The sequence below is a fragment of the Cupressus sempervirens genome, chromosome 9 (genome assembly GCF_028749045.1).
Source record: "Cupressus sempervirens isolate cs-2001-9-10 chromosome 9, ASM2874904v1, whole genome shotgun sequence".
NCBI classification, from domain to species: domain Eukaryota; kingdom Viridiplantae; phylum Streptophyta; class Pinopsida; order Cupressales; family Cupressaceae; genus Cupressus; species Cupressus sempervirens.
The window spans coordinates 436,164,714-436,178,996 of NC_143126.1; the positions used below are offsets into that span (position 1 = coordinate 436,164,714).

Genomic DNA, 14,283 nt, shown 5'->3' on the forward strand with positions numbered 1-14,283 from the left:
ATTGAATTGAACTTTTCAAGAAATGACATGGAGTCTATATCTTGAATCATAAATTTGCATCCCTGTTGCTTTAAGAAATGATTGCAAATGTCACTTTAAGCCTTTTTCCATTTTGAATAAGTCACTCCATTTTGTTTTACATATGATAATAGTCATTGCTTCCACTAATTGCTTTTTTTAATGTATCATATACACATTTTAGGTTGAGCACTGCCTGTAACATTCAATGGCCTATCTGACAATATTCATATGTCTCCAATATCCGCTGTGAAGTCACATGTTCTTATTTGATAGATTGATGTATAATTGATCGGTTGCCTTCAGCAAGCACACAATATTATTACATATTGTTGTCTTGATGTATCTCCCTCAAATATTAATTGCAGTTTTGTTTTGTTTCAAGGCATTGTGGATATTTGTTTGCGCTGTTAAACTCGACTTTTAAAAATGTGATTTAGAGTCATCACTTTAGATCTGAAGTCGCAGCCATAAATTTAAACTTTATATCATTTACATATACTTCATTTTTGGATGAAGCCAATAATTCAAATATCAGTCATGTCTTCAATGAATCACTGCAACTAATAGTTTTTTATTTTTTTATCTTCTTTTACACTGTTGGTCATTGATATCATTGTTTTCTTCACAGTTGTTGTATTCCCATCTGTATGATATCCTTCCTTAATATCCAACACCGTATTCTGAATTTCGTCTTTACAATACTTCTTCTATCGCTGTTCATATATGTTGCTGCTAAAATAGGCTAGGCAATATATGTCATCACAGATTGATGGTGTTCAATTTTCTTTTCAAAATGGATATTCTATTGCTAAGCTATTGAACTCTTGACACTACTAAATTGACCAAAGCACTAATACAATGGGCTCCTTAAATTATTACTTTCATTCAGTCTCTTGATGTAAAATTTTCCCATTATCAATTATAGGCTTCCTTTTCTACATTTGCAGTGTAGCTCTGATACCATGTTAGGTTTTCATAGAGGATCTGCTGCAAATGTATTAGCACTGCCATTTTTCTTGGTATGTGTTTTCCACTTTGCAACAATCTCTTATTTATATTGATAATAAATCAAGAGGAGACATGTCCCTTCATGGGAAATATCTATTCATTAAAATGGTAACAGCATAATTAATTAGACTACAACCCCACATACACACACACACACAGAGATATATATATATATATATATATATATATATATATAGATAATACTTTAGTTTTAATCTCAAATTTTATCCAGCTGAAGCTACCAAACATTAACATGGTGGACTAAGTCACCAAAAAACTAAGTTTTTCTTAAATCGCAGCATAGGAGAACCAAGTTGGTAGGCAACCTATGGAAAAAAAATGCATAACTTAGCCAAAACTTACCCAATTTTAATCAAATTTTAAGCACGGATACTTGTTAGACCATTCAACAAATAGTATCATCACTTTAGCCAAATTTATCCCAGAAATGTATCCTAAAGGAAACATAAAAAGTCAACCTCAACATACTCAAATTTTGAAATGGAAAAGAAAAAGAACCTGAAAATTTTGGTTGTTGTTGGTTGTTGGTTCACCCAAATGTGACTACATCACTTTGTTCCAATTTTGAAATTAATTTACCACAATGTTAATTTTTGTGTGTTAACCTACTCAATCTATGTGCACTTGTGTTATTTAGTCTAAGTTATTAGTTCAAACCTCTATGGTAAGGAATAATTTTCAGTTAAGAAAATAAATCATTTGCCTCTTATGTTCATACCAGATCCATGAGACCTCACAAAGACCACACACATTGGCGGCTACACACCACTCCCAGCAATTCAGAGAGCCAGCCCCAGACTCCCTCTCCACCTAGTGGTTACCCTTTTACTCGGGGGTACTTGGCCACAGTTGGGGACTCTTGGTTGTCCTCTTTGTAATTTTTTCACTATTGTCTCCTTTGCCTCTTGGTTCCTTGTACTTTCCCTACGAAATATTTGGTGTTCCTATTGTTGGCTGTCTCTTTGTTCTAACTTTGACTCCCTTAGACACTTTGGGCGGTCTCTAGTTGGACATTAATAAATTATCTTATCGTATCATGTTCAAAGAGCATCTTAATCTTCTTCACTAAGAAAACACAAAAAGATAAACATTTAGTGTTAATTTTGCTTGAATGTGAAATTCAAAGACATCATAGTTAGGGTTGTAAATTATAAGTACATATTGTTCATAGTATGTTAATTATTTGTGTACAAAGATTTTTCTCTTTTAATTCAAAAGGAAAAACTACTACACATTCTATATTACGTTGCATTGAATGGTGCAAATTAAAGCATTAACAAAACACAAAGGGGATTCAGTTAAAAGAACGAAAAGTATCTTATACCTAAAGGCGCAAAATGTACAACCATAGCTGCATATATTTGTATAGTTGATATTACGATTGACAACATAAGTTACCTGCAAGGAAGCATTCCCTCATCATTTTAGTTGTACAATTCACTGATAGAAATCATAACCAAGTTAAAACAAGATGAAACAAAGACTAGATCATTTAAGTCAAATAAACCTATTGAACAACTAAGAATCTTTCTTTATACAAAAAATATTTGAAATGAAAAGACACCGAGATCATAAAAGGACACTAATCATAATGTTTTGTATAAAACTCAAAACAAATATGTTTCTAGCAATTCTTTCAATCATTAGATGTTTAATCAGTATACCCAACAAACAAGAGAGTTAATGTCAGCTGCAAATCCCTTCACCACGTACATCATTTATGTTCCTGTAAGATTTCCCAACATTCACCTCGAGCTATTTAGAACCATAACATTTATGATTCCTCATTAGCATCTTCCACAAACATATAAACTGGTGTTCATTTTAGTATGCATTATCTGATAGCTAACACTATATAATCCATTTCTTAATGTCGAAGCTAGTACAAAACTGTATATAGAGAAAATTTCAAAGTAATTATAAAACACCAATGAATTAACAATACAAATAGATATTACTTCAATAGAGTGCTGCAAAGTTGCAAACAACACATCAAATCAACTATCGGGACAATGCAAGTTTGACATCCATAACATGTAAATTAAAATATTGACTTGAACAATGGCCCCAAGAAAAATACTAGTTGATAATGTGTTTTGGTACACGCATCACAGTGCAATATCGTGGAACATTGGTGTCATCTCAGTAAAAACCAAGATTTGGGAATGTTGTAACTGCAAATTGAATTTCCAACAAAGTAGCAACATGCAAATATTTTAAAAACTACTCTCAATTGACCACAACATTTTCACAAAAATGCAATGGCTGAAAGTAACCTCATAACTAGTGTTGTGCAATCCCTAGAATCATGATATCATAAACTTTTCACATTGTGGGACAAAAGATTTTGATATATCATCATGTAGAATTCACATATATAGCCGACAAGGATGTTGTACGATACGTCACAACAGTCATAGTCAAGGAATAACCAAAGACTTAGACCTCAAACTCAATTCAAATATTTTTTGTCCATCATATCATAAAGGATTGACTATTTATTAACTTTAGTTCTTACTTCTTTTATGAGACGTGTAAAATAATCACAAACAAATGTAACTATATATTTCCTCTCAAATTTTTACATCATTTTCAATGACTACTGATTAAGGATTTGAAGTAAACGTAACATCCCCAATTTATTAAAGTGACAAGTTTATTAAATAAATTTATATCAAATTGGCTAAAAAGGACGAAATATTTTAATCATGACTTAACCTTAGTTAATCTAATTAAAGTTAATAGTAAATTTAAATGTCACATTATAAATATTTCCCCTCAAAATTCAATTTAAAAAGTAAAAGAGGGAAACTGTGAGGAAAAGAAATGGAATGTCAAGAGGTAGACAGCTGGAAAGTCAACTGCTTATTCTGAGCAAGTCTATTAAAGATCAAGGGAGGATTATTCAAACATGTTAAAATATTTTACTGCTATTAATCAAATTGTTGAAGTTTTGAAATTACCATATATTTTTCGAAAAGGAAACCTCCAGGAGCTTATGAGGAGCTGGACAGAAACCTGGTTCTGTAATAAGGTAGATTTGTGACGGACTCTATACCTGTACCAAATTTGAGAAGTCTTTATACGAGGACAAATTTGAAGGTATACAATATTTACAAGGTGTGAGGTTATATGTATCTTATATAAGATGTTTTATCTGTATCGAATAAAATAAAAGAACATTTTATTCTGATTATTTCAAGTGTTCCTAAGAACTGTAGATCATATAAGTTATTTCTCATTACAAGAAGCTTAAGGCAAAGAGTATAGTTGATTTAACAAAATATTCTTGTATGTCATTAATCGGTTGTGGGGCTCATAATTATAAAACATGCATATTTCTTTGAGCTAAAAATGGGAATTATGCTTCATGTATGTAGAGCGAGAGTTGTTTGATACCTAAGCTAGCAATACAAATTCACCTTAGTTCAATATTTCGACATGTTTGAGGAATTAAAATTAATAATTGATGGGATTTGATTTGTATAACTTAAATTCTTTTATATTGTTTCCTAACTACTTTATCAACATTATAGAGAACAATTCCCCCAAGCTTGCAAGTTATTTAAGCATTGTTTGAGAAGGATTTATAATTGCTGAAAGTATATAAGGATTGAAAAGATAAATAAGAATCGATTCATGTTGTATTGATTATAATTTTATGATATGGTTGAGGTTATATAATTTTTGTGGGAGCTTCGATAGTTTGACGTGCATTACATGTGTTTAAAATATTTTCTTGTTGAAGTCTAAGGTTTTGTGAACGTTGAGTTAGGTTTGATATTAAAGCCAGTGGAAGCATAACAACATCAAATTATATAGTGTCAAACTTTAGAACTGTTAACACATCATGGAAACGAAAGCGTTTACCGTAAAGATAAGATAAGATAAATTTATTAATGTCCAACAAGATTCCACGAGGGTCTATGGAGCCAAAACTGTACAAGGAGGACAACTACTAGTAGTGGGAGCACCAACCGGTGTCCGCAGAAACTTGATAGAACAAAACAAAGAATGCCTAACTACTCCTCACAAGCAAGAAGTAGTCCAGAAACGAAAGGTAAATTTTGGGATGAGAGTGTATCCTTGACCATCTCAAGGAGCCGTTGGAAGTAGGGTGGTGTTTTTGCCAAGTGTATTGTCTTTGAGGTCTCACAAACCTAGTATGACCCAAAGCATGGTTAAAGGACATCTTTGTCACTCAAGCGGGAGACCCAAGGGCGAAGGAGGTGATGAGCTCATTTGATGTTTGAGTCTATAGTAGCTAAATCTGCAAAGTGTCGTCACGAACCTACAAGGCCTCCTGATGCTAAAGGGCAAGACATTATTGAGTCGTGTTTCTAAAGAAAGAACAAACAGATCTGCACCCTCTAAACAGGCAACAAAACCTCCCCCTAATCTCATACAAGATGAAGCAACCGAAAATAAAGTGTCTCAAACTCCGTCTCCTCAAATAGGCAAAGTTCGCAAATCTTGTCATGTACCAATTGTTAACTCCAAAAACTGCACCCGATTACCAAGATCCTGAAACTTCAGCAATTTTGGAGTAACATTGGAACAATCACAAGCTTGTGGGTAAACTACAAAAATGATTGAACCTCTCGATTCTAAGCCAGTTCCTATTTGATTTTATATAATGGATCACTTAACTAATGAAAATCGGGAAAACTTGTAAGGAAAAGAGATAGAGAAGTACTGATAACTAAAAATGCATAAACAAAAGGGCGATGAGCCAATATTTTTTTTTCATGAAACAAATATCTTCCTAAGCACAATCCGTTAGGTCACACAACATAGACATGGATACAATTCTTGGTTCTACACTCTACATATAACTATTTTAGAAGAAGACTTCGAACTTGAAAATGTTAAGAGCAATTAATCACAGTTAATATTTCCAAGTATTTCATACAACTCCTAACCTGTGCATAGTACTTCAAGTCATAAAAGATGCAAAATGATACATAATTTTAAGGAAAGAAAATGGCATCAATCACTATCAATGCATTCAAGTATAACTCCATAAATTGATCCAAAATATGTTGTATAAACCATCATAGTCTCTGAAAATACATGCTTCAAATCTGATACAGTAGAAAAATAAGCACAATGCCTAAAAATGTCAAAGGCTCTGCCCTTCCAAAACTGAAGCCCCTCACCCTCAAAAAGAGAAGTATAAAACAAGAATCCAACTCAACGACTTCCCTCAAAATCAGGCAGTGTAGGTCAAATATCAGATAAAATTGTGCCAAAAAGGACTCTAGAAACTTGGAAATGATGCCAAATGTCCTCCAAACTTGCCTCTTCCATGTGTCTACAATGAAAAGTCAAAGGCAACTCAAATAACTCCAGAAATCACTACTTAAAAGACCTAATAGACACTCCTAAGACTAAAAGTCTAAAAAGCACTCCCAAGACACATTGCAACAAAAAAATGCCACCACTACCAAATCACTACAAGTCTCCAACTTACATTTCAAGAACTAACTATTAGTCCTAACACATGGCGACACACACTAGACATCACTTCTAGGGTGACTCTAATTCCTTTTTATTATTTATTGCATTCAAACTTTAATATTAATAAATTGATTTTACAAATAATAATAAATACGTCACCTTTTTTAAAGTGACCAATGACTTGGAGAAAATACCTATCATTTGTGAATTAATACTAAAAAGCCTTAAAAGAGCTATTGTGAATCGTACAAAACGACACACAATTTCACATGACACTATGGACTTTAAGGTTATTTGAATAAATTTTGAGATCCAATAGTAAAAAGCTCCAAACCTATAACATTGTCCATTATTCACAAAGTTTCAAGAATGGAAAAATGCCATTGCTTCCATTATGCAAAGGAATCAATTCTACTACACCATTTTGCTTTTGTATGTACCGGAAAGATATTCACAAGTACAGACTTCCCTTCTCAAACATGTGAGTTGATCCAGTTTCTATCATGCTTATGATTTTACTTATCCGGTACACCATTTTTGTACCTAACAGCTGTTTACAGGATATTCCATGAATTTTTTTGTCATTTATTGGGGTTTCTCTTCTTGTCGTGACTGGGTCTCTTTTTGTTGAGCAAAATGTGCCTTTCTTTCTTGCATTGCAATAAGGTCTTCTCGTTGTCCTTAGTCTTCACCAAGTTGTTGTAAGTAATGATGACTTAATCATACTTGGAAAACTTTTTTGGAGACTTATGTTGTTACTTGGCATAAAACTTTTCTTGGTTTTCTATATATCTCCTAATTGGGCCGCCATTCTTGAGAAATTTGGAGCTATCATTGGTAGTCGTGGATCATGGAGGTTTTCTAATTGTTACCTCTATCGTTGTAAATGGTTTTTTCTTTAATTTAATTCTTTTCCTTTGTTGCACAAAATGTGCCTTTCTTTCTTGCATCGCAATAGGGTCTTCTCGTTGTCGTTAGTCTTCACCAAGTTGTTGTAAGTAATGATGACTTAATCATACTTCAAAAACTTTTTTGGAAACTCATGTTGTTACTTGGCATAAAACTTTTCTTGGTTTTCTATATATCTCCTGATTGGGCCGCCATTCTTGAGAAATTTGGAGCTATCATTGATAGTCGTGGATCATGGAGGTTTTCTAATTGTTACCTCTATCGTTGTAAATGGTTTTTTCTTTAATTTAATTCTTTTCCTTTGTTGCAATCATTTCCCATTGAATTTCCTTCCACCGGTTGTTTCTAGGTGATGGGTATTTTCTTTCTTTCTTCATTTTTCTGTAGGGCCTTAAGATTATGAGAAATTCATGCGAATAGTACCAAAATTTCTTCTGGGTTCTCATACTTTCTACAGATTTGAACTTCATTTCTCTATGTCGTTTCATTGTTATTGCTCTTTGTTAATATTCTTTCTCAGCCATACCCACGGCCACCTAATTGGGTTTGCTTCACATTTTAAGTTATTTGCAAGGAATGATGGGTAAATGAAGCAGTTTAAATAATGTGCTCCTCTTTATTGTCTTTGTGTAGAAATGCATCCTTGTTTGGTGACATTCATTATACAGAATCTGAAGCTCTCTGTTTTCCTCAATGATGTAGAAGCTTTCTTGTAAGATTTGTTGATACTATCTTTTCCAAATCTGGAAGTCTTCTTCTTCCTTCTGACTTACATTGAAAACCCTTGCCTTCTTTCACTGAAATCTTGTTGTATTCACTACCTTTTATCTTGTTTTACTTTTCTAAAACTGGCACTTTCTTAGGCTTTCACAATACCGGATGATTCTTATTTCAAAATGGTGAATGGTGCTATTTGAATTATTAACATTGAATCTGGACTGCTATCATTTTCAACAGATTTTCATATATATGACTTCAATTTGCATACATTTACTGGTTATATGCAATAGCCTTTTGCTTGACTATAACTCCAGTTTTGAAGACGTTGTCTGTTAATTAACCTCATGCCTTCATTGATGAACTTTTGTTTGTATTAGTTTGCAAATTTGAATCTTGTAATACTTCAAGTTCTATTCTTTCTCATGTAGATACAAGCTGAAAACAGTTCCAATTCATATTCAAAGCTGTAGTGCAATATATGAGCATTCTGCTTGCATCATCTTTCCAATAGCATCTTTCTATTGTTCATGTTTGATGCATTCAACTGGAAAATATTGTAGAAAGTTAATGGTTCTGATACTTGAGCTTCCATTATTTGACTGCTGAAATTGAATTCCCTTTTCATTGTCTAGCCCTCCAATATGCTTGATTGAATTTGGATATTAATAGGCTCTTTGATACTCTGTTGATGTAAACTTATTACTCAATCCTATAGATTTCTTTCCCGTAGATCATTGGCATAGCCTTTGTGTCATTACATTAAGCTCATACTATCCATTGCACAAATAGTCATTTCCCTTTTTGAATGCTGAAATCTGCCTGCCATTGTACTTTTACTGATATGCACTTGGCTGTAGCATTGATTGTTTCTTTGTTATACTCTGAAACAAAAGGTTTCAAGTTAAAATAATGTCCCTTTAATGTCATCTTTTCTGATTATGATCTTTGCGGCAGCATTTATTCCTTGATAACAATAAAAGCAAAAGGTGAAAAATACAATGTCCCTTTTATACTTTGCTGTACTATTCTGATCAACTCCATTAATCCTGTCTCTAATGCGTATGTCGGGCTCAATAACTCTCATGGAAGCCTACGGTTATATTTGCGTACCAATTAGAGATAGGATGTTGCACACAAAACAAACATGTTAGCAATAGAACTTGATATGACTGTGATTGCCACTCTTTTTGTTGGTAGATATTTTTATTTTTGAAAGTGCACAGCATGACAATAGCATAGAATGTTTATGCATGAGGTGAGGTGCTTCCATCATTGCCTAGATCCATAGGAACTAACATCTTTTATGTATGCAGGATATGGACACTTGGACAAACTATGGACCAAGTCAGCAGAAAAGCAAGACCACATAACCAGTCATTATAGGCAATGACTGGTCCCCTTTGACCCTTTCATTTATGCTCTTTTTCTTTTTTCATGTCATGTACTTTCACAGGGTAGGGATATGTATTAGCAGATTTAGGCGCTACTCTCACGGCCAATTGTGTGAGAGGGATTTACTTTCACCATTCATTTCATTTCAGCTTTGTAAATATCAGTTGTATCTATCATGATGAATAATACCAAGGACATTTTGATACTATTATTTTGTTATGAATGAAATATGGTTTGGAAATTAATATGAACTGATTGCACATTGTTTAGGACTGAATTTTGACAATCAGATGGTTAGTTTGAATACGTAGCCGATAGGAACACACTCCAAAAGAGCCTAAAGAGGTGCAAAGGGCATGAGTCCAACAGCAAGTGAGGTACCAAGGGTGCACAATAAGCCCATCCTAAATATCCATATAGTGCTCGGCATAGAAAGCCATCCTCACGCATAGCCCACCCGGAGGATTACTCCAAGTCATGATAATGTATTGCCTGTATATCACAATCCTAACATGCTAATTCAACTCATGTTGTAAAGAACTTTAACTATTGTAGAGGATAAAGAAAAGCCTTTAAGGGTGGTGGAATTTTTTTGCGTGGGGCTAGTTGGAAGTCAAAGGAGGCAGTGCAAAGACTATGGTGTGAAAGAAATATGCTTCAATTCAATGTGGAAAAGCACAATCTTTGCTTGTCGTGACTCTGTATAATATTCGATGTGATATGTTGTATCCAATATCTTCAGCAGACACAAGAGAGAGACTAAATATATCAGTCAATCTCTACCTGTTAAAGGACAATGATAGTAGTCTATAACAGGAGGAAAGCTTCTCTATATGTCAACTGTGTAGTATCTACGCAGCATCAAACCATGATTGTTACTCTTGTCAAAACATCTAATGTTTGGCATGAAGGGCTATCATTGGGCAAGACACTAAATTAACTCAATATATGGTGGCATGGCACTATCCTCTTTCCTAATCTGGAAATAATCAATTCCTCGGCAGCAAGAGAGGCAAGTGTACTCTAAAATTACACGTCATATATTTGCATTGAGAAAGAATAATATTTGCACTTGCAAATTAAAGCCAATACATTCATTCTAAAACTTTTGGGTTAATATCTCTGTTGACAAATTGTGATTATACCTACTTGTGATCTGCACTAGAGATCTTTTCAGAACACATTTATCAATCTGAAACTACTAATTCAACATTCATTGAAGTTTGTTTTCTTCATCAAGTGTCTTCAAATGTGAATTGTTCATTGTAATAAAATTGTTTGACATAATTCCTAAGCTTTTAAGTAGATGAAAAGGAGTAGAAATTTGTAGTAAGTTGGAAGTCAAGGGAAATATCATGTCGGGGATTCATTTGCATTGCTACTGTTTGACAAAATTATAAAATGGTTAAGTGAGGTTTGGTTTAGATTTTCAAGGGATATTGTAGTGGTACAAGAGCATCGAAGCTACCATATTGCTGTGTAAATCAACTGACCGAATTTGTGGACAGTAAGTTCGGCTATTATATGAAAAATCCAATGTCTAGAAAAAATCATGAAAATGATGTTGACTAAGGATAGTGTCTAGAAAGATCAGCCTATTATTGTGATCCGCATAGGCTAATTATTGTCGATAGAGAGTTTCAGAGGCAGAGGCTTGGCTATGGAAGGGACTTGTCTTCTTCACGATTCAATATGTTCAAGTTTGGTCTTCAGTTGACTCAAATTGGACTTTGTTTCGGCTTACTTTCTTCCGCCTGCTATTTATGGCAAGTCAGGTGATGATTGAGAGGGACCCTTTCTATTTTTGGAAAATGTATTTGGTCACATGCAGAAATGACAAGATTGTCTCTTGCTTCAAATGGCATATTTAAAGTATAAGTATTTTGCGAGTCATTATTATTTTAGTGGCCAAATTATTATTAAATCATTTAATGGCTTATTATAAAGTTATTATTTAACTTTATAATTTCACTTGAGGGTTCAGTCATTATTGGAAGGGGACATTTATTAATTAATTATAAGCCAATGTCAAGTATTAAATATAAAAGTGCCAAGAGTTGTTATAATTTAAAAGTTGAAGCCTCTTAAGTGAAAGGCCTCTTCATGAAGCCATGTGCAAGAAAAGTTATTTATTAAAAGAATTTAATCAAAGCTTCTAATTAATGGTGTGTTGGTAAAGCCAAGTGCATTATAAAAGGTGGCTTCATGAAGCAAATAGATCATCCAATTGCCTATTTGTTTTTTATTGGCTTGTGAAGGGTTTCTAAGTTTTTCTAATTTTCAATTCCCTTGCTGGGGTATAAAAGTTTGATCTAAGTATTTGATTCTGGTGCTTCCTCTTTATGTTTCTACTGTGGTTGAGGAGCAATTGTCCAATGGTGAATTTAGTGTCCTTTCATACTGTGATTCTTGTAGTTGAGAAGACAAGCCTTTATTGAAGTGGCTTGATGTTACATCCCAAAATTTTGACCTAATTAAAAATAAATTATAGCCGTTGAGATGATTAATTAAAAACTATTGTTTTCCTTGATCATGTGAAAAGGGTAGTCATAATTAACCATTATTTCACATGAACTTGGTTGCTAATAATTATTATGTATAATTGCTTGGCGATGATGATAGTTAGCCATTACATGTCATATGTTCGATGACGGTAGTTAGCAGTTGCTTGTTTATTGGATGATGGTAGTTAACTATTTTTCCAATTATCTGTGTTATATGTTGATATCGATTTATTATGGGAGAAATTATTGTGGAAATGTTGCACAGGTGGTTGCAAGAGCAGATGAAGGGGAGAAAGCATTGCGAAACAAGATCTACGAAATGGGGCACTACTTTAATCCATTGATCTGATCATCATGTGTGGCCTCTAAATACCTTGGTAAAGACCTCATGACTGTATAACAGGGTACATATATTGGACACACATGACCTTATTGGGAAACACATAAAAACATTTATATAATTAAACATAATCAAAATTCATACCTTTGTTGTTCTATGTTAGCATTTTCATTATTCATATATATATATATATATATATATATATATATATATATATATATATATATATATATATATATATATATATATATATATATATATATATGCACATATGTATAAAGGTATGATGCCACCATGATATTAAATATCCAAGCTCATCTCTATTAACATACGTATAAATATATGCATGCATATATATACACCAGAAGGATATGAAGTTAAGATAAATCATAATTCTCTGAATTATGCATATATATAGATATACGTATTCTAATAGGTATAACCTTGGACATAATAATAGTATGATGACACCATTTTGAAAAATTATATATATATATATATATAGGTTCTTCTTTTTAATAAGGAGCCTTTGATATTGTTTTTAAATAATAAGTCTTTATGAAAGACATTGAGTACACTTGGCGCCCCTCTTCCCATTTTTGAATCAGTGAACCAAGAAACCAATGATATTGTTTTAACTCCCATCTAGGGCCGCGACTTAAGTCTTCTACTTTTGCCAAGATATATATCTGACTCCATTCTTCTTCCATTCACCCTTTTTTTCTTTCCATCCGGTTCCCTCTTTCTATTCGATTATATCCATCTTACTCAGCTTCCATCATTGGATGTGAAACTGAGTAACTCTGTATTAGACATCCGCTTGGGCTTTCTATTGCTTAGAACATTGTGAGCTGGCCAGATGGGACTACCCGATTCATTTATCATTGATCAGGTTATGTAGATACCTCTGCTCTTATCTTTTATATATGTTCAAAAATCGATGCAAGTATTGGGTTAAATATGCTACAAATTCTTCATCAAAGAATATCTTTGATACTAATCAATAAATAATATTCAGTTCAGTACAGCCAGTCCTTCTCATTTTATTCAATATCTATGATGAACAATTTTGTATAAAAATCAGATTGAATATGCAATATGTGTCTCTTATCTTTGAACAGTGTCCTTTACTTCTGATGATACAATTTCTTATTAAACAAGAGTGAGGTCTTTGACTCACAAAGACGGCTTAATGCCAGTAATGAATTATCATCTTTGCATTAGCTAAGTATCAGCAATGAACTGCCAATGGAAGGATTCCATTAATATCAAATATCAAGGACTCAGCCTGGCTGAATGGCCAATAAAAGGGGGTGAAGAGGTGAAAGGGATTCCTACAAAAAGGAAAGAACAGAAATCAGAATTATCATGATAATTGATTTACTTAAACTTAAAGAGCTTTCTAGTAAGCTCATGTTTTTTCAATTCATATACCCTGTTGTCAAGTCGAGCAGTGGTGATCAGGTATCGTAAACCCATTTAAAACCGTGGCCAAGGTCGTTAAAGGCATGCTTGCCTTCAATAGGTCACATTAAGTCAGTGGCGCTAGTTAATCAGGCATACCCATCTATTACTAAGCGGACATTCTAAACACTAGTATTGTTCGGATGGCTAGACAAATAGTGCCCCAAGCCTAGCCCCGCGTAGAGAGGGTCTTTCTTGTTAAAAGATTGTGTGGGGATTGATAAGGTCCGTGGTTGGGAGGTTAAGCCTAAGCTAATGCTTCTCCTCTTATCCGAAAGTCAAGGCTTCCACAACACTATGAGAACCTCAGTTACTTTATGTATGTTCCTCTTCAATTCTTTTCTATGCATTACTTTTTCTTGCAATTATTAAATATCATAGATCTTAGAAGGTAATGATTTAGGTTCTTTTGTAATTACTACAGAAATCAGTTATTTTAGTTCA

General features: G+C 33.4%; 1 protein-coding gene across 1 annotated transcript in view; it reads right to left on the reverse strand.

Annotated features, from left to right (window-relative positions):
• LOC149539170 (uncharacterized) overlaps positions 1–14,283 on the reverse strand; it is a 350,582-nt gene that overhangs the window by 100,776 nt on the left and 235,523 nt on the right. Inside the window, exon 9 of the mRNA XM_089800496.1 lies at positions 2,375–2,448. Coding sequence (XP_089656622.1) covers positions 2,375–2,448 — 74 coding nt within the window. The remainder of the gene's footprint in view (positions 1–2,374; positions 2,449–14,283) is intronic.